The sequence below is a fragment of the Polyodon spathula genome, chromosome 1 (assembly GCF_017654505.1).
Source record: "Polyodon spathula isolate WHYD16114869_AA chromosome 1, ASM1765450v1, whole genome shotgun sequence".
Lineage (NCBI taxonomy): Eukaryota > Metazoa > Chordata > Actinopteri > Acipenseriformes > Polyodontidae > Polyodon > Polyodon spathula.
The window spans coordinates 27,460,749-27,488,726 of NC_054534.1; the positions used below are offsets into that span (position 1 = coordinate 27,460,749).

The 27,978-nt window shown below is 37.4% G+C and overlaps 2 protein-coding genes across 5 annotated transcripts in view; one reads left to right on the plus strand and one right to left on the minus strand.

The window, feature by feature from the left end:
* LOC121316705 (SH2 domain-containing protein 4A-like) overlaps positions 1 to 12,241 on the plus strand; it is a 69,424-nt gene extending 57,183 nt beyond the window's left edge. For all 4 annotated transcript variants that reach the window (XM_041251787.1, XM_041251814.1, XM_041251798.1 and 1 more), the window contains 6 exons: positions 1,734 to 1,896; positions 6,768 to 6,909; positions 7,791 to 7,986; positions 8,884 to 9,014; positions 10,531 to 10,751; positions 11,236 to 12,241. In XM_041251787.1, the coding sequence (XP_041107721.1) occupies positions 1,734 to 1,896; positions 6,768 to 6,909; positions 7,791 to 7,986; positions 8,884 to 9,014; positions 10,531 to 10,751; positions 11,236 to 11,328 (946 nt within the window). In that variant the 3' untranslated portion in view covers positions 11,329 to 12,241. The remainder of the gene's footprint in view (positions 1 to 1,733; positions 1,897 to 6,767; positions 6,910 to 7,790; positions 7,987 to 8,883; positions 9,015 to 10,530; positions 10,752 to 11,235) is intronic.
* On the minus strand, positions 12,217 to 27,742 carry LOC121316701 (sodium-coupled neutral amino acid transporter 9-like). The gene is made up of 15 exons (XM_041251771.1): positions 27,649 to 27,742; positions 24,869 to 25,021; positions 22,238 to 22,367; positions 21,850 to 21,971; positions 20,151 to 20,214; positions 19,945 to 20,038; positions 17,604 to 17,774; positions 17,427 to 17,486; positions 16,999 to 17,196; positions 16,059 to 16,166; positions 15,376 to 15,482; positions 15,119 to 15,232; positions 14,647 to 14,795; positions 13,750 to 13,839; positions 12,217 to 13,268 (listed from the first exon to the last, which is right to left on the minus strand). Exons 2-15 carry the CDS (start codon positions 24,970 to 24,972, stop codon positions 13,103 to 13,105), a joined length of 1,677 nt encoding a protein of 558 aa, XP_041107705.1. The 5' UTR covers positions 24,973 to 25,021; positions 27,649 to 27,742; the 3' UTR covers positions 12,217 to 13,102.
* Positions 27,743 to 27,978: the final 236 nt, after the last annotated feature.

The following is a 27,978-nucleotide window of genomic DNA, read 5'->3' on the forward strand; positions in this document are numbered from 1 at the left end:
CCAGGGACCTTCAGTGAGGTTGTTTTGTTGCTTGTACTATGGCACCCACCCGTTTTTACATAGATTTAGAGAACCGCTCATCCACTTGTGATAAAACCTGATTGCAACATCCTTTACCAAAATGAGACCCGGGGGTATGCCTATACATATATTACATTTACATTTTCACATGCACACATTTTTTTTTAATCATGTGTTATTTATCACGTTGTATGTGCAGTTCTTTAAGGGATGTCTAATACTAACATACTTTTAGTTTTGCAGTTGAAGCCATTGAGTACTACTGCATTATAGTATGCACCTCATTCTGGAGGTTCAGGGGAGTGGTTTGGTTACATAGTTACCAGACGTCTATTTACAGTAGATGGTCAAAGAATGTACAGTGGCAAGCCTGTTTTTCATTTTTTAGGTATCGTAATTAGTATTTGTTTTTGAGATTGTGATGCCCCTTCTTGGTACTGTGTGTGTGTGGTTTTTAAGTCACAGTTTCTGTAGTGCACATTAACCCTGCAAATCTGATTGTTTGTACTTTGCCACCTTATCCTTAATACTGTACATTTTGAAATTGCTAAATAATGTTTCAGTTGCTCTGTTTCAAAATACACATTTAGTTTTTTTCATAAATAGCAGAGACAATGGCTACCATTTCAAATCCCCATTTCAGCATATTAATGGAATTACCTTTTTGTTTTCTTAATTTCTTAAACCACCTAGTCCCCCTTGATAACCTTGCACAGATGGGGTCATTTTGGCTAAAGCATTTGTAGATAATTTGTAGATGACAATACTTTGTGTGTCCATCTACAATCAGTGATATTATCCAACATGTTGTGTGCGAGAGACAGTAAGAGTAGATTACAGGGAGCCCTTACTACAAAAAGTGTGACTTACAAAGTGTTGAAACAAATGTTTCAATAAAACCTGTTTATCAGTTCTATACCGGTTGCTTATATAATTAATGGTTGCTATTGTGTAAGTTTGGGCTTTTTTAAACCCTTGATGTCATGTATTATGAGAGTGAAACCGCAGATTTGTTATGTACACATGTCTTGAGAGCAAGCACTACCTGTATTTAAACATTGCTCAAGACTCTCTGTTAGTTGAAGTGGTCTCATGCTTGCAGCTCTAACTCATCTGTCCAGCTAATTCCAAACAATTTCAATAGCCAATAAAATGGATCAACTGCATCAGCACAGGTTACCAGATAGCCTTCCTGTATCTAAATTATTTTGGTCAGTTCCCTTCTACAGTACTGTATGTATCCATTTAAATTCTGTCAAGCTTGTAATTTGCATTATTTGGTACAGTATCTTTGATTTCCTCATACATAATAAGCATGAACATGGCTTTTAACATTTAAAAAATGTTTACAGTCGTTTCACTTCCTTCACATTTCCCTGTTCTTTATTTTACATCTACAGTAAATCATGAAAAGCAGCATTTTCATGCACAGACTGTAGTGAAGCAACCTTTCTTAGGAACTTTAGGGCTGTCAGGTTGCGTAGAGCTCTTTGGGTTCAGTTCACTACGAGATTGTTTAATATGTATTATTGGATTTATTGAAAAAAGATTAACTTAAATGTGTACCAATCCTTTTAAAAGGCAAGATCTTGAACGCTTTTTAAATGTACCACCTAATTGTAAAATAAGTGTGTTGTGTTATAAAGTAATTTGGAGAGTCTGTAAGTATTTATGGAATATCGAATCCACTTTTTCACTGTTTTTATGTTAAGGAGAAAGAACAAGGAGGAGCTGGATAAAAGATTTTCCAATGCGCTGTCCCTGGAGCCCCAGATGGACAGCTCTCTAGACAGCTGGAAGAAGGCGGCTCTTGAGGAAAAGCAAGCCAGACTAAGTGAGGCTGCTGAACAGAAGAGAACCGAATTGGAATTAAAGGTAAATCACATACAGTACCTGGCTTAACAGTTAGGAGTGATGATAACACGAAATTGTACAAAACTTAGTAGTTGTATTATATTGTTAAAAGTAATACATTCTGAATTATAAAAGTGATAATTGGTGAAATATTTTAAACTATGCTCAATCCAATGCTATTTAAAAATAAACAGCTAATTGTGTCAGGTAAGGACTAGTTACAGAATATAAACAAATACCCTTACAAAAGGTTTTGTGTGGGCATTTGTTACTCCATATACGGTGAATGTAGCACACAGCGAGCTACTTTTTAGGAAACATATTTTTAGAAACATCTGGGGCTGTGGAAGATTCCATTCTAAGATAGGTATCACCCAGTCCTATTCTGATATTCTTATATTTCCTTATAAAAGTTGCCCATGGTATTTTTGCAGTTGTGTCATGCTTTTCCCATGATTATACTATGCATTTACCATAATTTACTCTGGTTTGCCGTCTTTATTGATGTGCTTTACTTTGCAATTCTGTACAGTGCCTGCTTGTGCTTTGTCACGTTCAAGCATTGTAAAGGTAGAGCTCAGGAGGAACAGTTCTCCAGGTGGTTTAAAAATTTTTTACTCATGCACTGGGCTGGAGTGAAATGAGCCTAAAAACCCAGTAGACTTTATGAGAGGAACAAAAAAACAGACACCACACTTATATTAGAATAACAGCTTCCTCCAGAGAAGCTATATTTAATTAAGAACATGTGACACCTCTATTCGGAACGCATCTCAATCTTAAACATTTTACAGTTTACATACTGTTTTATACTGTTTGCGAATGTCATCCTGTTTTCTTTAATTAAGCTTTGCAAAAAACTATCATGAAACAATGCTGTGTTATTCAGGCGTACAGGTCTATCTCAACCACCTAGTATATGCATATTCTACTTATGCTTATCTATTTTTCAGGCGATTAATATTTGCTTACCCTCTTTGAAGTGTAATTAATTCAGAGCAGGTAGGTGATGTCAAGTAGGTGAGGGTTTTTCAGGCAGTTTCGATTCTAGATTCGAGCTGCAAAGGCTGGGTCTGGCAACTCAAGAGTTCTGGTGGGCGCTCAGCCAATTGTGCACCACCACCTAGGAACCCCGGGTCACGGTGAGCAATGATATTTGACAATGACAATGGATTCGAACCTGCGATCTCCAGGCTGTAGGGCGCATCTGGCACTCCCAGAGATCCGAAGTGCTACGATTTTGCTGTAGCAGCTACTATTTTGGAGGGTAAAATACGGTGCTATGACGAAGGGTTTGATACTACGAAAAAATATATGTATAAAAAAAAATACATACAGTATAATATATAAAAATATACGTATAGCCTGTAAATATACATAAAAAACACTTCTTCAACAGGCTACCATATGTGTGTTTTTTTCCTGTCTATTTATATATACATATTATTCTTAATAGATTTCACTGGTATTTTACTTAACTTACTAAAAACGGTGAGCTGGGTTGCTTAGCAACCAGTGTAGGGAGTCCTAGAGAAACTGCCGCGCAGTTGCCTTATACAGTCGTTCAGGTTTCATCACCAGCCAGATATAAGAAAAAAAAATGTCCTACTCTCCTCCGTCTAAAAGAAGTCTGCTGTCCTGCCAGAAATATAGACAGGAATAATGGCCTTTTATTAAAACAAGTAAAATCTCTGACTCGCATGCCTACTGTGAATATTGACGGACTGACATCTTGGTGAAACACGGTGGATGTCACGGTTGCATCGTTTATGTAGGTACAAAAAAAAAACATCAACAATTTGCAAAATCTATTGGAAATCATAAATCTGTGCGTGAATTTGTGGTGAGTACAGGTGAACATAATGCAGTGACTTTTTGCAAACTTTATTGTTGAGCACAATCTTTCAATTGCTGTTTCGGATCATATCACTTTCTTGATGAACTCGACTATCTCCTCTCCTCCCTCCCCTCTGTCTATCTCAACTGTCCTGTTAGGTCATTTCAATATCCATCACTCTAACCCCACCTTCTGCCGGATTTTTTCTTATCCTCCACCTCTCTCTCTCTCTCTCTCTCTCTCTCTCTCTCTCTCTCTCTCTCTCTCTCTCTCTCTCTCTGTCTCCATCCCCTCCTACCCACAAAGCTGGTTGTAAACTGGACCTCACCTTCTCCAGGGCCTGTTGCCCCTCCACCCTCTCTGTCGCCCCTCTGGACCTCTCATCACTATTTCATCTCTTTTTCTCTGTCCCTACTCCACCTACCCCCCTGTCATCTCCGGTCGTAACCTCTGCTCTCTCCCCCTATGTCCTTGCCTCCACTGCTCTTTCTCATCTACTCCCTATCGACTCCTTCTCCTAACTCTGTAGACTCTGCTACCTCCACCCTCTTCTTCTCCCTTGACCCTCTGTCCCCTAACCTCCCGACCTGCCCACCCCTCCCCTCCCCTCCCCTACCCTGGCTCTCCTCTGTGCTCTGCTCGGCAAGAACAGAACTGGGCTGTGCTGAAAAGAAATGGAAGTGAACCAAAATCCTTGTTGCCCTAGACCTCTACTGCTCCCTCTTCTCCCCCTTCTCCTTTACACTCTCCTGCTAAACGCTCCTATTTCCAATCTATTATCCAGTCCTCCACTAACAACCCCCAGAAACTCTTCTCTACCTTCTCCTCCCTTCTAAATCCTCCCCCCACCTCCTCCCTCCTCTTCTCTAATGACTTTGTTTCTTTCTTCTCTAAAATTTCTTATATCTGCAAACTCTTTAACACCTCTCCCAACCCCCCCCAACACCCTCTGTCTCACCTACTAACTTGCCCTCCTTCTCTACCCTCGCAGACTCTGACCTCTCCTCCAGTGCCACAAACCCACCACGTGCACCCTGGCCCTCCATACCACTCACCTCTTTCAAGCTGCTGCTCCTGCTCTACTCGTCTTCATCTCCTCCCTTCTCATCACCTCTCTCCTCTCTGGCCTCTTTCCCTCTGCCTTCAAATAAGTCTCTATCACCCTGCTCCTCAAAAAACTTACCCTACTCTGCTGTCTCCCTCTTACCCTTCCTCTCTAAAACCCTCGAGCGGGCAGTACACCGCCAGCTCTCTGCTTTCCTGTCTAATCACTCTTTGCTGGACCCTGTTCAATTTGGTTTCCGCTCTGCTTACTCCACTGAAACTGCTCTCTTGTCTGTCACTAACTTGCTAAACTCTGCTTGTGCTGCCTCTCTCTCTTCTGCCCTAATTCTCCTTGATCTCTGCTGCCGTTGACACTGTCGATCACTCTATTCTTCTATTCTCTCTTGCTGACCTAGGACTCTCAGGCACAGCTCTGGCCTGGTTCTCCTCCCTCTCCAACCTCACCTACCAGGTAACCTGGCACGGCTCAACCGCCACACCTCACCCTCAATCAACAGGAGTTCCCCAGGGATCAGTCTTGGGTCCTCTCCTGTTCTCTCTCTCTCTCTACAGCTACTTCCTGGGCCCCTTCATCGCATCCTATGGTTTCTCATACCATTTCTATGCTGATTATGCTCAGATCTTCCTCTCCTTTCCCCCCTCTGACCCCACCATCCCCTCCCATATCTCTATGTCTGTCTGCTATCTCCTCCTGCATGCACTCGCATCACCTCAAGCTCAACCTCTCTAAATCTGCTGCTTTTCTTCCCTTCCTCATCTTCCCCCTCCTCTGATCTCTCTATCTCCATTCCTCTGGAGTCTACCATGCTCTCCCCCCTCCTCAGCCAAGATCCTCAGCCAGTAACCCTGGACCCCTGCCTTGCCTACTCCCGGCACATCTCTACTCTAGCACGCACCTGCCGATTCTTGCTGAGCAACATACGAAGAATCGACCCTTCCTCGCCAACTACTCCATGCAGCTCCTCGTCCAGGCCCTGATACTCTCCCGCCTAAACTACCGTAACTCCCTCCTGGGCAGCCTCCCTGCGTCCGCCACCCGTCCGCTCCAGGTCATCCAGAACTCTGCTGCTCGCCTGGTGTTTTCTCTGCCTGGCTTCTCAGACGCTATACAACTGCTCCGCTCACTCCACTGGCTCTCCATCACTGCTCGTATCCAGTTCAAGACTCTTGTACTCACCTACCGATGCCTTGACCAGACTGCACCCAGCTACCTCCAGACCCTCGCCTCTCCCTACACCCCCACCCGACCTCTCTGCTTCGCCTGCACTAGAAGACTGGCTGTACATCCTGTATGCTCCTCTGTCTCCAGAGATCGCTTCTTCTACACCCTCGCCCCGCAATGGTGGAACAACCTTCGTACGGATGTCAGGACTGCCTAATCCCTGACCACCTTCTGGCACCTCCACAAGACACACCTCTTCAGACAACACCTGTAAAACTCAACTTTTCAATAAAGAATATAGCATATATCTGCTTTTAATGCACTTTAGCTTGCACTTATCTGCTCCCTATTTTACTGTATTTAATCCTGCACTTAATCCAGTCTGTAGCATTTTGTATTTCACTTGCACTCGTATCTAACCCTGATGTAACTATCAACACTGTTTCTTGGTCTTGAACTGCCACTATATCAAATCGTACTGTGTTTTGTATTTGCTTTTATTAGAACTGAAGTCTTTGTATTTGTATCTTGCTCTTGATTGTACTGTAATTCTTGATATATATTTTATTCTGTATACAACTGTAAGTTGTCCTGAGTAAGGGTGTCTGTTAGGAAATAAGTAATAATAGATGGTTATCACTGGGTACGGACTTATTTTTAAAAAAGGTGGTTAGTTTGGAAAGTACCGGGAGCTTGAGGTGTTAGTTTGAATTTGTTATTTTCAGAGAAATGGTTATTTTTCAGAAACTGCTGGCTGAAAAATGCAGAGCAAGAAGTTCAATGTGTGTGCAAGTTGGCTATGTTACATACTGGTCTTGTTCATTTCAGATGAGGGAGGAAGAAGAGAGACGGCAACATGAGGAAAAACTGAAACGATTAGAGGAAGAGAGAACCCAGAGGATTTATATGGACCTCAGGGAAGTCCAACAATCCGTGGAGAAGAGTGAAGACAAGGAGTGGCAGGAGTCTCGTACGTGTCATTTGGTAGAACTCGAATACATGAATAGAATAGCAGGAATGTCTTCAAGAGCAAATTAGCTGGGGTACAAAAAAACAGCATTATAGTAAAAATCTGTGTTTATTTTTGTATGGAAAAGCTCCATAATGCAAAGCGTGTAGTGTATAATAATAATAATAATAATAATAGTAATAATAATATTAATACAATTAAATTCCCATTGCCCCTAGGGGGAGCGGGGGGGCAGGGACTTATCTGCTCATATAATATTCACTTGTTGCTGGGCAACAGAGGCTCAAGAGAATTTGCTCCAAATTCTGAGACCGTCCCTATAAATTCATATAGTCCACCCAAGACTGTAGCGAAGCACAGACCTAAAATGTGAAAGTCATAACAAAAAAAACGAATTAAAGCCGGAACAAAACAAGTCAATATAAGTCGGTATTCGTGAACCGATCTTCTACCATGTTGCTGTTTATGACCCCACATGTGGAGGGACTCCCTGTTCAAGGTTTTGTATACCATTGCAATCCGTTTCTACTGCTTAGCTGTTTGCAAGATGGAGAAGGTACAATACCAACTATTCCTCCCAAGTGTTGAGATGGTAAGTGTGCACTTGATTTGAAAGACATGTGTTCTTGTTGCAGCTAGAAGAAGAATATATGAGCTGTTGCCAGTTTTTGGGAGAAAAAAACATTATCAAGCCAGAAGGGGATTTACCCCGTTTTTCTTTGTGTCTGAATTTGTCAAAACTGTTTGACTGCATAACTGGGTTTGTAATCGTGGTAACTTCCTGTAACGCGTGCAGTGAGTGGGCTGAATATAGTTCTGCACTGGACTAGCACTCATTTGAAGTTCAGAAAGCTTACGGCACTCCTTGTCTTCATGGTTAGTGAGGAAGTCTAAGGCAGCAGATGTGCAAAGGAGGTTTATTGCGAAACAAGCAAGAGATGACCACAAGCGTCACTCGCTGAAGGCTGTCAAGCATGGTACAGTGGCGGCCATGTCAAAGGCATTTGGTGGTGGAAAGCCTCTTCCACCAAAACCGAAGCCAAGAAATAACACCCACAATGATCATGTGACTGGAAGGTAAGAGCTGCTTCTAAATCTAATTAAGGGCTTGTGCATTACTGTGATGGTGGCCTTTTTCAAATTTACATCATTTCGATAATACTAACAGCAAAACGTGTATAGCTTTTTCAAACCAGAGGAAATAAAATGTTGTAAAACCACCTTGATGCCACTCCCTTCACTTCAACAAAACATAAACACACACAAACCTTACAGTTTATAAGGCCAGCAATGACACATGTTCAATGCTGTATATTCGAGCACCCTTACTTTCAGTTCAAAACTACATTTTAATAACGTGTGCTCTACATTAATTCTATAAGATTACCTTTCCAGGCCAATTACTCATAGAAACATTCATTGTAAGGTTGACAATGTAACATGTGGATCCCAGTTGACTGTTTGGTACAGTCTTTCAGTCGGATCTTCAGTGCACACTAGTTCATTGCAATTTAGCCCTTGTTTTCTTACAATTTGGGAGGTTTATGATAAAATTATAGATTTAGTTGAGGTTTTTTTTCTTTCAAATTACTGTACAATGGAGACTGTATAATCCTAGTGTTGAATTTGCATTGTGGTAAACAGTGACCATCAGAACAACCTTTTGTTCAGTATCATTTACATGTGGTGGTAACTGAAAGAATAAATATGTACTGTATAGCAAGTTTCACTTTGGTTGGACATTGTTGGATTAGCTGCAGTGTCATAAATCTCAGTATTTCACAGCCTTGCTGAAACCTGAGATACATGCATTTGTTTGTCTTTCCACCTTAGTAGAATATGTGTTAAAATGAAACGGTTACCTTGTGCTTTTCCCACCAAGCACCTGTTTGCTTGTGCTGATTACACCAGTCTAATCATTTCCTGCGAGGTTAACTGTTCGCCAGGTAATATTTTCCCTGTTGTGATTTCCAGTAAAGCAGGACTTCGGAGGACACTCTCTACCTCGACCCGAGAGGTCATCATCAGGTGGTTTAAAGAAGAGCAGATCCCACGTCGAGCTGGTTACGAAAAGCACAGTGAGCGTATTGCACCCTGGTTTCATGGTGAGCTATATATAGGTTTACTTTATGAGGTTGTCCTTGCCGCTGTTGAAGTGTCCATCCTAACTCATCCCAGGCTTTCTCAATGGGGTTTAAATAGGCTGAAAGCGTAGACGAAATTCATGACTTCTAGTGCAAGTGTTTGTCATTGAATTTTAGTTTCTTTTAGTATTTTTTAATTCAGAATTATTGAGTGGTTTGTTACAGTAATTATTGATAATAAGGCAAAATCCAGTCAAACTAATCCTCTGCAACATTTAACACACAATGGTTTTTGGATCAAACCAGCCTATTTATAAGGGGACCCTTATGTGCTGATCTATGTCGGTACATCCGGCTGTCTGTCATCACACTCCATATGGTGAACAAGGTGACTGACTTGATCATTACCAATCTCATACTCTCCTACTCTCCTGTAGATGTTTTGGATTGCATTTGGCTAAAATCTGATTATTTTTTATTTAAAAACCTTTAGCTTGTTTAATTTATTTTGAAATATTAAAAAATAAATATTTGACACAGATTCCTGTGCAACCTCACTCCCTACTTACCAAGTAGGCATTCAGACCTCACCTGAGACCTGCACTCCTTTTTGTCTGTATTTTGAACATAGCCCTCCTGTAGGTAGAGTCAGACACTTTCCTGAAACCTATTGAAAAGATTGCCCGTTGGTCTTTGTCGTTTACAAGTCTGTACAGTTTGAAGTTGTTTACGTCGACAGGAACCATTTAAAAAACTAGTAAGCAATACAAACTAACATTTGCAGGAATTTTTATTCAGTCAAATTCAATTTTAACCCACTGGTGTATTCTTGTATTTTCATATGAATTCATTGTAGTTCTGTCATGTCATGCTGTTGTTGAGCCAGGACAAAACTGATAACAAAACGTCATGAGACCGTTTTTTTTTTTTTTTTCTTCACCCAAGTGATTTATTATCCTGATTAAATAAACACTGGTATTGCTATTAATGTTGACTACATTAACAACATTTTAGTTCCCTGTTTTGAAGTCCACAACTATGTACTGTACTGTACAGCATTATGAAACATATTTTATCCCTAAAAAACCCATCTCTGCTAATGGTTTTGTTGGTAAGACTCATTTGCATGTTTTCCGTATCCCTTGTTTTAAGCTTTGTCAGGACTCACCTTGCTGACCTACTGTAGCATGGCAGTTTCCTTCTCCCTTTGAAAGACACGACAAGCCCAAATCAATAACAAGGGTGACAATTCCAATAGAAGTGACCATGACTCAGATGTTACTCCCTGTCTGTGTGTGGAGAGGGGAGCGGGGTTAACAAGTTCAGTACAGTTTTCCTTCTTTATAAACACACTTGTGTTTCACATTTAATTATGGATTCAATGTGAGGACTTCTAGTCCAGTCTAAATTTTATAAACACTTTTCCATTCCCATTCTTTCTCATCTCAGGTGTTTGGTATATTACTTCATATGGTTCAAAAATCAAAAAAAAAAAATTTTACATTTTCAGCTTTTTTTTTTCCTGTTTTTTCTTTAGGCATCATATCGAGAGAGGAGGCAGAGGATCTGCTCCGCTCAAAGGGGCAAGGATCCTTTCTGATCCGAGTCAGTGAGAAGATTATGGGCTATGTGCTTTCCTACCGATGCCAAGACAGTTTCAAACATTTTCTCATCGATGCCTCTGAGGATTCCTACTGTTTTCTTGGCGTCGAGCAGTTGGTGCATTCAACACTGTCTGATCTTGTTGAGTATCACAAGGTAACCTCCTCTTGTGTTTCTCTGTGCACCTCTATTTGAAGTTTGTTTTATGGAACATGCAGCAAATTCACGATTTGTTTTTAGCTTGTGTATTCGCAGCAGGCCATCCATATTTTGGTGACAAGAACATGCACCTTCTCTTTTACACTGGTATCTGAAAAGTGGTTTTACAATCTAGGAAATATAATTACATACCGTACCTGCGTATGTTGCTCGTGTTAGAGAATCACTTATCCAACTGCAATAAAAATGTGGATACATTTTAAGAATATAGGAACCTGTCTCTCCTATATACATGTACACACAGTTGATGTACAGCATGATGATTTGCTTTCTTATCTTATTGAAAATGGTAGCTCTTATTTTGTATTTGCAATTGATATATTTGATCATTTTTGCAGCACCGCAATTAGCTGTTGCTTTTTGTAAGTGCTTTTAGCCAGATTTGTTGGTAAATATATGTAATATTTTTTTCTTCCAACAGGTGGAGCCAGTTTCTATTATGGGAAGAGAACAGCTTCTTGAACCCTGTGGACAGATGGGGAATTGCCTGGATTACTCTGATCTTTTTCAATGACAGATATGTAAAACATGCCATGCAGGGATTAAGGTCAAATCACCGGCTTCTGTGGTTTTAGAATTTTGTACTTGTGATCATACACTTCTCTACCAAAGTACCATACCTGTTCTTATAAAGTAATCTTTTACCCGGATGCAAAGGCTAGAGGTAAAAAATTGTATTTACTGTCTTCAAAAGGTAGGTTAGTGGCTTTTTACAGAGTCTGGTGGAAATAACTAATATTGCATAGTAGTTTCATTCATTCCAGGTTTTACTTCACGCTTGATTAGCCACAGTCTATAGGTAACAAGCTCGGGTGTCTTAACATAGTAAAACCAATAATGGATTAAACTACTATGCAACAGGAGTCTTTATTTCCATCCCTGTTACTGTGTGATCTACTACTATTTTGTTTTTAAACGGCAAACTAAAAAAAAGTTGTACTGTGCAAACCAATACGATCATACATATACAAAATATACGTAGGCAGTAAAAAATAAATAATTAACCTGTTAAGGCCTTAATGGTAGAATGAAGGTTGACTCTGTAGTTCTGAAGTATCGCAGCCAAGTAAGCTATCTGTGTATACAAAGGTTTCATTTTTACTTTCGACACGTCAATATCGTACTGACATTGCGTGTTAGTGTTACTTTTATGTCAGTGCTGTTTTCTACTAAAGAAGGTTTAGTGGTGAATACCTATTTTAATATCAATTTTGTGATTGGTCATGGTCATTCAAATGCAATTTTATTAAAAAAAAAAATTAAAATAAAAATGGGGCAATTTATTGTGTACATAATGTATGGTAAGTGAAGAGCACGTGTCTGAATAACTGACTGGACTGAAAAACAAATGTGTATTAGATGTGTGATTTAAATGAGTAATGTTTTTAATATCACGAGTATATCATTTAATAAAGATATGAACACAATTGTATGACTTTTTATTAAAAGAAAGGTACACAACTGTTCAGCAAGACATATAGCTGTGTTATATATATCTGCAGAAATACCATACCAGTCCTAGCATTGATAATAACCTTTAACATGGCAAATACAATTGCATTTTATATTTGTATTACATTGTTCTGTAAATCCCATTCAACTACAGATGAGTGCTTTACAATTTTACAAAAAGTCTAGCAATAGCAGTTAGCAAAAGTACTCGTTTTAGAACAAAATGTTGTTAAACACATTTACCTATTCTGGGTATTAAAAGTAAAAATAATAGTAGTGTCCACACATAAAATATGTATGTTTCCCTTTATGATTTTTAATGTAATGTACAGATATTTAAAATGTATTCCTTTAATGTGCATCACACCAAGTCTAGAGACATATGCTACCCACAGTGTCTTACATGTGCTACATTTTCAGCGCTCTTATTAAGAGCACATTGAAACCCATTTACACAGTGGAAGCTGGGTCACCTTTTCCCCTTTTATTAGAATAGAGGAATGCAGCAAATCAAACTGTACAGTTCTCTACAATGCACATAACTGGTAGAAACACTGTATCAAAATACATATTTACATTATAGAACAAAATCCTTAACATTGAAAACAATGCCCTAAATGGAAGCGAAAAAAAAAAAAAAACCTGTGAATATCTTCTGTATTGAGTTTAAAAAGTGTATTCAAATTAACTGTTGGTATCAAGTAGATCCGGTCTCCAATTATTGCAACAACCCATTTTAATAATAATAATAATACCGGTAAGGACAGCAATGTTTTAAATCCTAATTACCATTAATGCTACCAGTATGGTTAACAGATATTTTGTGGGGACTGCGTTCACATTAAGAACTGTCCAATCAGGTTAGCAATGCCCAATACTATAAGAAAACTATGGAAAACGACAGACGGCCACCGGAGCTGTCCCAACCGATGAAGTGAAATCATGTGGATGACCGAAGGAAACACAAACACATAGGCAAGACCACAGGTAGCTCCGGAATACCTGGAAAATAAACACAAAAACAACACATTACACACAGCTTCTTTTATATTCTAGTACAACACATTAACATGCAGAATACGAATAAGCAGCCAACAATGTTTAATCCTGTTATAGGTTAAATTCCAGCTTTTTTCTTAACTCTTTCAGCACTAAGTGGTTTATTTTATAACCCTATTCCCCTCTGCAATAAGACAATAAAAACAGTGGTGGTTGATGAATTCCAGGAGAATTTCGTGGAGATGTAAACTGTAATGCTCTACTAAAATCAAGCTGTGGATTATCAACATTTATATAACTTTACAGAAAGACTACCCAAGCATAACTAAATATTCAGTGTCATATAAAGAACACCAAACGATGATCATGGATACATCCACAGCATTCTTTCTACTGTACTAATGTAACTGACCACTTTGGTAGTATTAAAATGCACTAAAACATTTTTTTGCATTAAAAAAACAAACAAAAAACCAACATGTACCTGATAATAGAGCCTATGTTTGGATAAAATCTTGCCATAAGCACCCCTGCTCCCACAATTATTAGGTTCAAAGTCATCACATGGAAAACACTTTGGAAAAAAAAAAAAAAAAAAAAAAAAAGAAAGCATATAAATGCAATCTGACACAGGAAGTCATGTACATGAAAAACTTGGGAAACATCTGCTAGATTACCCAAAAACTTAGCAATTACAGTAAACCTTTATAGTGTGGTAGAAAGTTTACACCACAACCCAAGAATAATTACAATCAACCTATGCAGCCTACAGCCTCCAACAAAATAACTCCTCCACACCAGGTTCAACCAACACAAATATTCAAGTAACCTTAAACTCAATGACAAATGTTAATGGAATCGCTTTTTCAATGATTGTCACAGGTTTGTCAAGTCTGTTCGGTTTCAGAAAACAAAAAAACAAATGACGGGCCTCCTGAGTGGTGCATCCAGTAAAGGCGCTCCGCATGGAGTGCAGGATGCGCCCTATAGCCCGCAGGTAACAGGTTCAAGTCCAGGCTATTCTTTTGCCAGCCATGGACGGGAGTTCCCAGGGGGTGGCGCCCAACTGGCCGAGCGCCTCCCCGGAGTGGGGAGGGCTTAGGTTGGCCAGGGTGTCCTCAGCACACCGTGCACCAGCGACCCCTCTAGACTGGCGGGGCTGCAGACTGAAAAGAAGCAGACAGCTGACAGCACACGTTTCAGAGGACGCATGTGTTTGTCTTCGTCTCTCCCGAGTCAGAGCAGGGGTTGCAGCGGTGAGCCAGGCTTATGGATTGGGCATTTCAAATTGGGTAAAATACAATTGTCAATTCCAAATTATTAAGAAAAAGAAAAAGATTATAGTTGTACTGCCTTCACAACTATAATAAAGCACACTAACCTGGGGTAGGGTTTCCCAAAGATCTGTCCCATCAACTGGACTCGAACGAGGTAGCCCAGCAATGGATAAACTGTACTCATCTGGAACAGCAGGCATGCTCTGGCTATGAACACCAGAATGTCACTGCTAGGAAAGTTGTCCAAAAAGTTCTATAAAAAGAAAAACAGTAAATATGCAAGCAGCTGAAAACAGGGCTTTGAGATTCACACAACCTTAGCTGTATGAATATTCGAACCATGAATTCTGCTGCAAAACATACCCTGCTGTTTATGGGTTCAAGACATTTCTATGACCTGTTCAGATTTAGCCAACATACAAAAATAAAGTTCAACAAAAATGACACCAAGATGACCACAACAATATATATACATATTTTATAGGTTATTGTAGTTTTACTGCCACCTACTGTACATTTCTTGCACTACTACACTGACAAGCAGATAATGACACTAAAAATCTCTGCTTTTCTTACCGGCTCAATACAATCTTTAGATAATGGTGGGGAGGGAAACACTGCAAATATCAAAATCCCAACATAGAGGTATGTCAGTCCAACCAGTAAGTAAGCAATGGAGAGGTCCCTTACCTAAAAATAAAGAAATAACAAAGGGGGAGAAATATTATTTTATTAAGGGCACTTCTGTGTTTTACAAACAAGTGAAAACAGCACAGGTACATTGTCAAGTTGCTTGCAACATTTTATTTTTAAGCAAAGATATGTTTACTTACATTGTTTTCCTGGTTCTTGTTGTTTTTCAGCAGCGTGATCACACAGTTGTGAATAAAGAAAGCAAGGGTAAGAACTCCAGTAAGCTGTGGGAACAGCGATCTGAACTCTTTAGGAAAGAAAAAAAACAAGTCAGGGTATTAAAATAAAAACGTATATAAAACAAATATGCAAAAACAATACCTCTACCAATAATAATAATTTTATCCATGAACAAGATCAATTTTACATTCGAAGAGATGAGGGTCTACACTTTCTGGCCAACTTCCCATGAACAGAAAGACCATTTTGATACTGTTAATAGCCACAAACTTAAAAATATGACCAATCCTCACAGTTGAAAGAATGACAAAAGATCAAAGATGCTTTCTTTACTGAGGTAGACCAGAAACTATTTATGCTTAACCCCATTGAGGGAGACAGCCACGCACTGATGGAATGGAGACGGCTTGGGTCACCAGCAGGGATGAAAGTCAGGATAAACTACAAAAGAGCTGAGAGGACAAAAGCTGACTGAGCGTGAGTGAACAATGTGCTCCCATGTCTGGCAGATACACCACAGGTCTGGAAGAAAGCTTAGGAGAACCAGTTAGGAGTGGAGATATTACAATCAAGACAACATTTACATTCAGGAGACACTGAAACTCTCCCAGTGTCTTGAAAAAATATTATTCACAGGGTTTACCTGGAACAAAAAAGTCTGTTGAATGAAACCAGTGAAACTCTAGGTGAAATCCAAGATGGGCTGCCTTCAAGGTTACCAAAATAATCAGATACGCCACTGAAACTGTACCTGAGGTTAAAAAAAATAATTAAAAAAAAAAAGGTAAATGTAAACAGGACAACAAATAAATACGTCAAAAAATGTTTGAGCAATTTGACAGAAATAGAACAGTCATACAATCCTTCATACACAAACACTCAAAACAGACTTGCTTTGCAGGTGCTATGAATGTAAAGAATCAAATCCATGTCAATGCCTGTGTCCATTCAAGCGGTTATTAAACCATACAATCAGCAAATCATTTTCAGAATCGACACTCGGGCTGCGTATTCCAAAATATTAGCAATATGGGTGCACAAATTCATCACAAATCAACAGACTTTTTAATACATCATTTATACTTATTGCCTTTTCCACTTAATTACTTATATATATATATATATATATATATATATATATATATATATATATATACATACACACATACACACACACACACCACAGGATATATATATATATATATATATATATATATATATATATATATATATATATATATATATATATATATATATATATATATATTAAACAGGATAAGCGGTTCTCTAGAAAAGTAAAAATGTAAATGTGACACATGTACATATATAAAGACACAGACAGGCCTCTCCTTATATCTCTAGAGTCTGACACTCAAGAAGCTGTGTTAAATACGTCCAAACCAAGTTTCACCACAATTGGATAATTATTTGTTTATTTAGCAGACGTCTTTATCCAAGGCGAATTACAAAGAATATGTGTAAAACGTGTGTGATATACTGTATATACATTCATACACACACACACACACACACACACACACACACACACACACGTGTGTGACAAAAGTAACAATTAAACTTACCTAGGAAAGTAAACCTTGCGAAGAATGATGCCGACTTGAAATTCAACAGTGGCAGCAGCAGAATTATTAAGTATAAGGGTACAGTTTTGGTTTTATGCCACCACTGGTCAAAAACATCTTCAGTATTATTGCCATACGTTCTATATAAATCAGCACTGTGATTTGCATGGTGCTCTGTGTTGGGATATGGGCAAATCACTGAAAATAAAAAAACAAAACAAAACACACCATATTATCAAAAATGATAGAATAAATTAAAATAAAATATGTAGGACTGGTTCATCAATCATAATGGATTACAAATTCTTTAAAGACAAACACATTTAAATGATTCTGACCATGCAAAACCCATCAAATCTACGATAATTCTGTAAAGTGCATAAAGCAATCCTTAATTAAAAAAGATAGCACAACATAAGTTTACTTACCTCTGTCAGTTCCATTTGTGCTAACATCTGTGTCAGTAACATTAACATGATGAATGTAATCTACAAGCAGAAGGATGATTAAGTTTTACAAGTATGCCCAGCACATTTCTGTGGTATCATTTCTAATAGCACTCACACTGTAGCAACAGGTAAAGTATCATACCAGCAGTAACTTACTGTAAATGAATTTTCCTGTGTTAAACAAGAAGTTGGACATCAGCACCCAGTAGACGATCATTGCACCAACCAGAGACACCATTGAGAATACAAGACTAGACCACTGTCCAAACGAACCAAAATAGTATTTGCAAACATCTGGAAACTCCCAGCTTGATGTATCTATAAAAGCTGGAAAATCAAATGCAGTCAGAAGTCAGATTTAGTTCTCTTGCTGCATATAATCAACAGTTAAAAGAAAATTAATCACTGAAACACACACCATGAAAGTCATTTCTATAAAATAATGCAATACTAGTTACTGTGCTTTATTTTATTTATTTTTTTACAGACTAATCCATTCAAACAACTATTAATAAAATGTCAAATATAAAATATGTTTATATACATTTTAATAGTTGAAAGAGCAATATTACACACTTGCACATATCTATGCATATACAAAGATACATATATAATACATGGATGAAGGCTACACTTGCATCCTGAGCCAGTCGAAAAAGAAGGCATAACAACACAGAGGTGATGTCAAAAACTGGTAATTCCTCAATAAGTACATATATCTATTTAGTGCCTGTATTTGTCGTGTTTTGTATCATAATCAAAGTGTGATTTTTTCTGTTGAATGAAACAAGGTCCTAAATTATTTAATTTGTATTTAACAGAATGTTATTTTTCATCAAACTACTATGTATTTGGAGTACAATATCCCTCAACACCATTGTGAATTGTTTTATATGTACATTTACCTGAATGTTGGTTGTTCTACATAAGTGGATCACAATATTGTTCAGTACCATGTTGAATTGCTCAATTGTGCATTGCTGTAAGCTCATTAATGCTTATTTTGTTAATTGACAGTTTATATGCAGGAATAAATACATTCTTTGATGATATACCTGCATTTACCAATACGCTTCGGTAAATCATAAGATTAACCACCTTATTTGGTAAATGTTGACATTTACCAGTAAAACTTAAGACTGACTAGATTCTTACTTTTACTGTAACATTATATACACACACACACACACACACACATATATATGTGTGTGTATTTATATATATACACACACACACATACATACATACAGTATCAGTCAAAAGTTTGAGTAACCAGGTTTTTCATGATTATCTATGCTTTTAACTGTATAAACTTGTCTAAACACTTAATATTTCACTATATGACACATGTACTCATATAAGCTGATAATCATAAGTGAATTGCATTCAAAAATGTAATTTTTAAATGAAAATGTAAATCTTGTCAATTTCAATGAAACTGTCAGCCAAAGCAAGGGGATATCAGTCTGAAGCCCAAGTCAGTTAAAAGTCTGAAATGTGTATAACACGGTGTTAGAACACTGGCCTAAGTAAAAAAGAGTCTTTGTTAGAGGTTCTCTGAGTTAATTAGCATGTTACCTAATTAACCTTTTGTCACCAATTATTGTTAACAGGTGAGGGTCCATGATTACTATAAATATAGGTAGCATAGGCACAATTTTGTCATTCCTGAATGTAAGGGAGCAGAAAATGGCAAAATACGCTCAGTAAAGCAAAGAAAAGAGACAGTCTATAATTACTTTAAGAAATGAAGGTCCTTCATTCTTCAGCAAGATAATGACCCAAAACACACCTCAAAGTTGTGCAAGAACTATCTGGCGAAGAAGGAAAGTGAAGGACAACTCAATCTAATGACCTGGCCTGCCCAGTCTCTAGACCTCAATCCCATAGAACTTGTATGGCATGAACTGGACAGGAGAGTCAAAGCAAAGCTACCCACAAGTGCCCTACATCTCTGGGAATTGCTGCAGAAGAGCTGGGAAGACATGTCGGGTGATTTCCTGCTGAAACTTGTTAACCGAATGCCTCGTGTTTGTGAGGCTGTTATTAAGGCAAAGGTTGGCTATTTTGAGGAATCCAAGACAATTTTCTTGAACATTGCTTTGATACTCCTTATGTTTTGTTTTGTATATTGTAACAAATGTTTTCATTTTCAAGTATTTACAGAAACATATGACGTAAAACATTGTCAATTATGAAAAAAACCTAGTTTCCAGCAAGCGTACTCAAACTTGACTGGTACTGTAAACACACACACACACCCCCCCCCCCGATTGGGTCTATGAAACCAGGAAGAATGTTTTAATTCATACAGATTCACTGCAATAAATAATCAAATGGGTAATCTTCTTCTGCAATACAACCGAGTAACCAATTCCTGCAGCTCAGAGACAATCACAAATATATTGTTTTTATACCATTATGACCCAAGTTAGCCACCTTGTAGAACTGTTTTTCTTTTATAGTTTTAATTCTGAACATATAAAAATTAACTTACGTATTGCAGCACGAGATTTCAACACTCTCAGACAACAGTAAAGCGTCAGAACGCCCATCAGAATAACGACGATGACTCCAAAAGTGAATCCTGCCTGCAAGAATAAAATAACAGTGTGTGATCTAACAGAGAGAGTCAACAATAAGTAGCAGGGGCATTTGAATTTCTGTTAGCAGTAAAACAAAAATAAGAGGCGTTGAACTGACCTGCTTGATTCCCCATGGAATGCTAAGTATAGATGTTCCCATCATAGTATTCCAAATAGCAAAGCTGAAACAATTCAACGGCAGTTAAAAGGCAGGAACATTATAATAAAGCTGCACAGACCCATCAAAGTGCTGCAAGACAGTTAAGTGATTAAAACTGTTAATGTCAACACTCACGTATAAAGTCTGGACTTCAGCGATGGTTAAAATTGCGTGACGCATATCTAATTATTTTTTTTTCTTTTTGACCTGTTCCAACCCTTGTCCGTTGTTCAGGGAACACAAAAAATGCTACAAAATGCTAACCATCCACAGAACTACATAAAACATAAAATGCAAAGCAATTTAGCAAAACATTAAAAAAAAAAAAATAACACAACAGTTTCCAGAATTAAAACAGTATCTAAAGTCAGTATTCAAAATTGCAGAATATAGTGCTCGATAAGGCCTTAATGTCACAGTTCACTTACAAATGAAAATGCACAAAAGAAACTAAAGAACTAAAAAAAAAAAAAACACATCACAGTAAAAAACTGTTTATTTATTAACTGTTTTATATTACAGTAGCTCTCGTTCACTTTGTTGTTGCTGGATTTTCGTCAGGTGAAACTGGAGAAAGCACTTGTAACTGCACAATAAAAAGACAGGCTGGTTTGCGCATGCAAAACAAAGCCTGTGACGGATAATCAAATAAATTGTAACACTGAGGAGATGGGCTTTGTATCAGAAAACTGGTGACAGAGTCAAAAATCGTGTGTCACGGGTAAGTGGATTAATTTGTTTCATATATATATATATATATATATATATATATATATATATATATATATATATATATACAGGAATTAATACATGAATACAAGGATGGTAAAAGCGACTGATGTGTATCTGAGTTTCGTATATCCGAGTGCTGACTGTATATCAAAATTATGTAGGCAATAAATTCAGGCTGCTTACTGGGTATCACATAATCAGGCACATGGGTGCATTTTTTTTGTTGAGAAAATGCATCTACTTATTTTGGTTTCTAAGCTCATGCACCTGGCTACAAGTACATAGTTGAATTGAAGTGCAAATGAATGTCACATTTATAAAAGATGCATTACTATACAAATGATAACCAAATTGACCATTTTAAGGCCTCTATTTTTTCTAATTCCCATTACTAAGGACGTCCAGGTGTTTGAGGAAGAATGTGCACTTTTCCTTCCTGTGTAAGATTCACTCATGAAACCAGACCCTGGATATTGACCTTCACCACAGACAGCAATATGGTTCCAGGATGTGTACACTTTTTTTTGTACAGTGTAGTGCATGAAAAATCTTCATGTCCCCATTTAAAGCAGAAAAAACAACTATAAACAGTGTGTCTCCTTAAGATCAAACTCTGTCTGGTCACGTCTGATTACAGAGAAGCTGTAATCTTGTGAGATGTTATAGTAAAACAAGTTATACAAGGGCAAGTTTAAAATGCAGCTATGCAGAAAGAAATGCAATTTTACATGTCATGATGTTTCTAATTAGGAGACTGCTTCAAACTGTTTACGGCATAAACTTTTCTTTTAAAAGTTCCGAAAATGTTTTCTCCTAGATAATATCAATAATTTAATGTTACAGTCTGTGTTACGTGCAGCGTTGTGTTCAGCGTTTCTTCTTGTTGCGGCTGTTGGGAGAGCATGTTATAATGCGGTACACTTACATGGTGATTATGCTGGGATTTTGTCCTGACCCATCAGCATTCCCATGAATTTTAAAAGCCGTTCCTAAAGGACTGTAAACATAGATCTCATCAGGGGCAGGAATCACATGATCTGGAGGGATCTGCAAAAACAAGGCATGGCATTTTACACTAAAGTGAACTCACTGGTAACAGCTCCTGTATCAAAATTGTACTTATAAGCACATAATGTGTGCTTAGGGCCAGATTCTGTAAGCTTTTTATTCCTAACTGTCATGAACACACTTTGTAAGTAAGGCACAATGCACCCAATAATCTTACCAGAAAACACAAACAGGGGATTGTAAATAGTTGATCCACTTGATTGGAATTTTGAAAGAGAAACAAATGCGAGGAAACAGGGTCCTACCAGCAGCCTGTCAGAGGAGCCTGTTAATCTGCTGTAGTACTGCATTCTGCTGTTCATCACAGAGGCTTCTTCAGAAACTCGCTCCTGCGTATCCTCGTCCACAATATTCCTGGGCTCCACATAAAAAGGCCTGAACAAGAGAAAAACAAAAACCAAACGCTGTTAAAAAAGCCCTGTATCCATACTGTAATTGGTATAAATATCCCCAACAGCAAACATAAACCCAAATAAATAAACACCTTAAGACTACCTTAGGCATTCACAAAAATAGATAACTGTGACAGATTCGCTTCAGATATCTTGCTAAATGTCTCAAACCACTGCCGTGGGAACAGTGACACGAGTTAGCCAATATAGAACTAAGAACAGAGCTTGCTTTGTGCTGTAAATGTATAGCAACACAGAGTTGAAATATCTTTTCGTCTTCAAAATAATGTCAATCCTGTTTTGATTTACAGTACCTCCGCTAACTGTGGCACAAAGGCCTGCAAGCTGCCAGTATCAAACACAGCAAGAAAAATAATTCACCAAGAGGAAACCACCTATCGACAGAAACTTCACAAGTATACATAGAGTAATACGAATTAGGTTGCCTGAAAGGAGAGGGGAAGCCATGATATAGGTATGACCTAGTTGAAATCTATGCATGCATGTAATTTGATAATATACAGTATATCTTACTATATAAATGTCAGTTAAAAATGCTACTCTAGAAATACTTAAGGCTACTTCATTTTATTAATCTAATTGTATTCAGAGTACAGTTTGACATGTCTGAGAAGACTATAAAATAGTTCCCATTGTAATTACTTTAGACTACATTACAACTAAAACAAAGTGTTAAGGGAGTACTACTTAATGTCTGTACGAATAAAATTAAATAATTCTGAATACTCTCAGTTGCAAGCTTGCCTATATAGTATATACCTCACTCCAGAACTTGAATCAAGGTTAATGGTCTATTACTGTATTTGTTATAAATCTGATGTTATTTTCAGAGAATAATATCACAAAGGGTTTATGCACTCTATGCGTACTAATTGTTAACTTCTTAATACACTACAAATCTCCCTTAGATCTTCATTCATTGCACCTGTCCAATGTTCGTTCTGTTGCTAGAAAGACACTCCGGGTATATTTACATTCTCATTTACATGTACAAACTTCAGTAAACACTTAAACTCAGAGACATTAGACTCAAATTCATTACATTATTAATTTGCCACAGCATTTAAATGTATTGTTTAAGTCATATTGTACTAAAATTCAAGTACCACCAAAGAACCAATTTCCACAAGAAGTAAAACTAACATTGATACAATTTCTCTGAACGAAACATTTACCATTTAGAAAAACAACAGAGTTCAACTATTTATTTATTTATTTTTAATCATTCATCATTTTCTGTGTAGCTATAAATATACTCCAGCCACAAACAGCAGCCTAAAACATACTAAGAAATACTACGAATGATCTCTAGTATATTAAGATAAGGTACAAATTGCATTATCTAAATCAGTGCACTATCAATAGCCATGTTATTGGAAAGAGGAAAGTATGGGTTTGATGATATCAAACTGACCAGATTCATAGTAAAAATAACTTGTTTTAATGTGCCCTGAATGTAGATTCACCTAAAGCATTTAAAATCATTAGGGTTTACCACAGTTATTCTTACTTTATTACCACACTATGAGAATCAAACAACTCAAAGGTGCTTAAGAAACCTTGAACTATACAACTTACATATTTGGCACTCGTTTTGTAAGAGAACAGGATGTGATTATCACTCATTTCTGCAAGGAGTCCTACACACAAACTTCCGAATCAGGACTGTCTCAGATCTCAGTGCTTGATCAGCACAAAGCAGAGTACTGTGTTTATCATACATGATTGTTAACAGTAATTATCTGTGGCATACCCAATTTGCTGCTAAATTAATTTAAAGTAATTTGCATGGTTTACAAATTGCATGCTGGTAATACATTAACAGTGGAAGAACTGCACACCAGTGTACCATGAAGTGGCTTTATAAATGGCTAGTGAAGGCAAAACCATGAAATAACAAAACACTCAACCCACTCACAGTGTTTCAATAACTTAACATATGACCCTAATGAGCCATTCCTTCCAAACACTGAAAGAAGATAGATTATTTTAAACTACATTAATCTGAATAATGTGTTCATTTCCAGCAGTATCAACATGGATTTTATGTGTTCTTTTGTGTAAAATAGTGCTGTAAAACTGAACCCGGACAGAGTCCATTCTCTTTTTTAACTATTAACTAAATCCACTGCATTTTATGACAGTGGTAAATGCCACCTTGTGTTTTTAAGTCTGACCTGAAATTACCAAAATTGTGTTCTTCACTGCAGACTCAATTTTAATTCTACAATCCTGAGTCATTCTTTATTTTATATGTTTCCTGTGAAATACTACATTTTGCAGAACCAGGGTAAAATAGTAAAAAAAAAAAAAAAAAAAAAAAAAATACTGGAAAGGTTTACATTATAAAAGAGGGAGCAGTGGTCAAGTCCAGATACAGGTTGAAGGAAAACAACATTTTACAACCAGTAGCTGTGTACACACCATTATTGTTTTCTTACAGGTTAAACTAAATTTGTGTACCTTTTAGATTTTGGATCCAGCGAGTCAAACCCATTCTGATCTGCCTCAATATAGCTCTCTCCAGCTCTAACTGGATCCAGTAGAGGCTTTCTGTCATCTTCCATGCTGTTTGACTTTTTGCACCAACACAAAACCTCATTTAAAAAACATAACCTAGGAGAAAAAGAAGTTACTAAACAGATTATCTACAGAGTCATTGTTTAATAACACTTCAATTGAATACTATTTGAATAGAAATAAGATCTGGTATATGCACGGGTGGTTGTTTCCCGGACCTTTTCATTTATATGTCATCTCGAAAGTTGCCAACCATAAGACTGTGAAAGAAATCAGATTACAGCACACATGCTTTCAAATGTTTCACTGTCTATCTTTAATGTAATTTATAAAAAAATAAATAAATAACATAATCCAATTCCTGTCAACTGATAGCTGACAAAATGCCCTCCATAGAGAATGATCTTGTGATGCTTGTCTACACCTAGTTTCTGTAACAGCACTTGAAACTTGGTAGGCAATCTGACTTTTAAAAACAGCATAACTTACACTAGCTGAGATTTGAAAAATATCCTCTATGTGGCTGATAATAAAATGAAAGCTTTGGAGCTCCAGAATGTATTTATGAGAAGGGTTTCTACCTGGTTACTTCACACAACAAAATGAAAGCTTTGGAGCTCCAGAATGTATTTATGAGAAGGGTTTCTACCTGGTTACTTCACACAACAAAATGAAAGTTGTTTTCAAAGACAGCTGCGTTCCTTACTTTAGTTAATCTAAAAATCTAAAAAGTTAATCTAAAAATCTTAGTCTAGTAGCTAAATGTTTTAAACAAAGCGCCTATAATTGTTTAAAACATTTGTTTTTTCGGGACACACAAAACAGGAACTTTATTTAAAGCCAGATAAGTAGATTACGTTATTTATTTATTTATTTGCAACCAGAATAAGGTTTTCTTTGTGAGTGTATTAGAAATGTAATTCCTTTCTAAATGTTTATGAAAAGTATTTGCGTGCAAGTGAAATATTAGTAAGATCAATACAATGACTATTTCAGGGATGGAAATAAGACCTCATGTACAGCAGTGTGATCCATTCCTGGTTTTACTATGACACACCAGAGCTTGTTACCTATACACTGGGGCTAATTAAGCTTGTAGTAAAACCTGGAATGTGTTAAGCTGTCTTATTTGCATCTCGTGATTCAAGTGAAATACAAAGATCCATGTAAAGAAAAGTGCAGTGTCATTGAATGCTTAACCTCACTGGGATAAGTTTGTTTTGTCAAGCCACACATTCCAAAGAGAATGCGATTCCCATGTACCTGTGTGCAGAATCTGAAACCAGAATTACAACAATATGATTTTTCAAGTGGTAGATCCTGCAAACATTTGATGGCTCTTTTTCGAAGATACTTTAAGACTAGCTGTAAAAATTGAGCCGCTTCCATAATTAGATTTGTTATTTAAAGCCATATTATTCAGCAGATAATCCCCCTTATAATTATTCTGTGCATTTGTATGCCAGCCCATTTTATGTGTGACACCCAGCACCTGTGTTCTTGCTTTATCTGTTCAGCTTCTCCTTTTTTATCGACTGACTGGTTTGTTCAGCACCACTGAACCTTCAGGGCCTACATCAGCAATGGGTATTATTAAAATGATTCCACACAGTATACAAGTCTTAGTGTGTGTAATGGTACAAGTTACTTGTGACTCGATCCAGAAACTTCATTCATTTGCCAAAACATTTTACTGGTACTGACAATAAAATCCTAAATCGTGTGTGCTGCTTGCAAGTTTACCACTGATGGCGCTTGTTGTGTATCTTAACTAGTGAACTACAATGTATTAAAGCTACTCGGTCACAAACTAAATCATACATCCATCAATTTACATTAGCATTAATGTTAAGACAAAGAAGAATACAATTCTGTTCTTATGATGGACTAGTAACTGTTTTTTTTTTTGGTTCACTATGACTATGATATATAATATATATATATATATATATATATATATATATATATAATATATATTACATTACAAGTTGTTCACAAAGTTAACCCTAATTACTTTAAAAAGTACCCCCTATAATATGGAAAGTACCAGAGAATGCTTCCAGGAGACAAACAACTGTGGAAAGCACCCTGTCAAACATGTAATCGAATTGAAGGCAACTGCAAAAAATTCAGAAAAAGAAAGGCAAGTTGACATTTACAGTACCTTGGAGAATCCGTGCCTCAACCGAGCAAAATAATGCGGGGGACCCAATGTTAACAGCAAGGAATATTTTAGCTCTAGTAATTGGTTTCGGGTGCCCCTTGTTTTCAGGCCAGCAACCTCGCCCCCCCCTAAACATGGTATTCCGCCACACATGGACTCTGGATGCGTGTGTAAGAAACTGTGGCAGGCTCACTGCTGTGCGGAATCCACCGTGTGTTGCGGAAATGATATGTATTGATCTCATTGATGATCGAATTAACATCACAATTCGACCACCACCTGCAACATGCTGACCCAGTCATACTTAACAGCACTAATCATCTTTCAAATATAAAATGACACACCGCTGGTAAGAAACAAACCCCTTACTTCCAACTTTTGCTGTCCTATAACTATATACACGTATCGCAATGCATTAGTGCTTATTGTTTACTACCTGATCATCATCATATATTTATTGTTACGTCAATTATATTCTTAACACAAGCACAAATAAAACAAAATAAAATAAAAGTACTCTGCAGCTTTTTATTCCCACGTGACATCTACTTTTACTTACCTAGAATTAAATGCTAGGATTCTGCCTCGGAAAGCCGGTACCCATAGCAGAAGCTAACAGCTTAGGCTACAGCACTACCAACACACAGTACTCTGAAAACAGGAAACGAACACAAATGTAAACTGCACATGCTTGGTTAACAGATTGACTCATGGTATCTGTAGTCTTTTAGGTCTTTGTCAATTGTTTTTCTTTTATGGCGCTTGAATCATACTACAGTTCCCTGAATAACCCTCACTGAGTGGTCAGCATGTTTAGACACCCTAAGGTTCAGTCGGTTTGGATGGAATATGCATGCCATTACCAACAAATAAATCTTTATGAACGCGC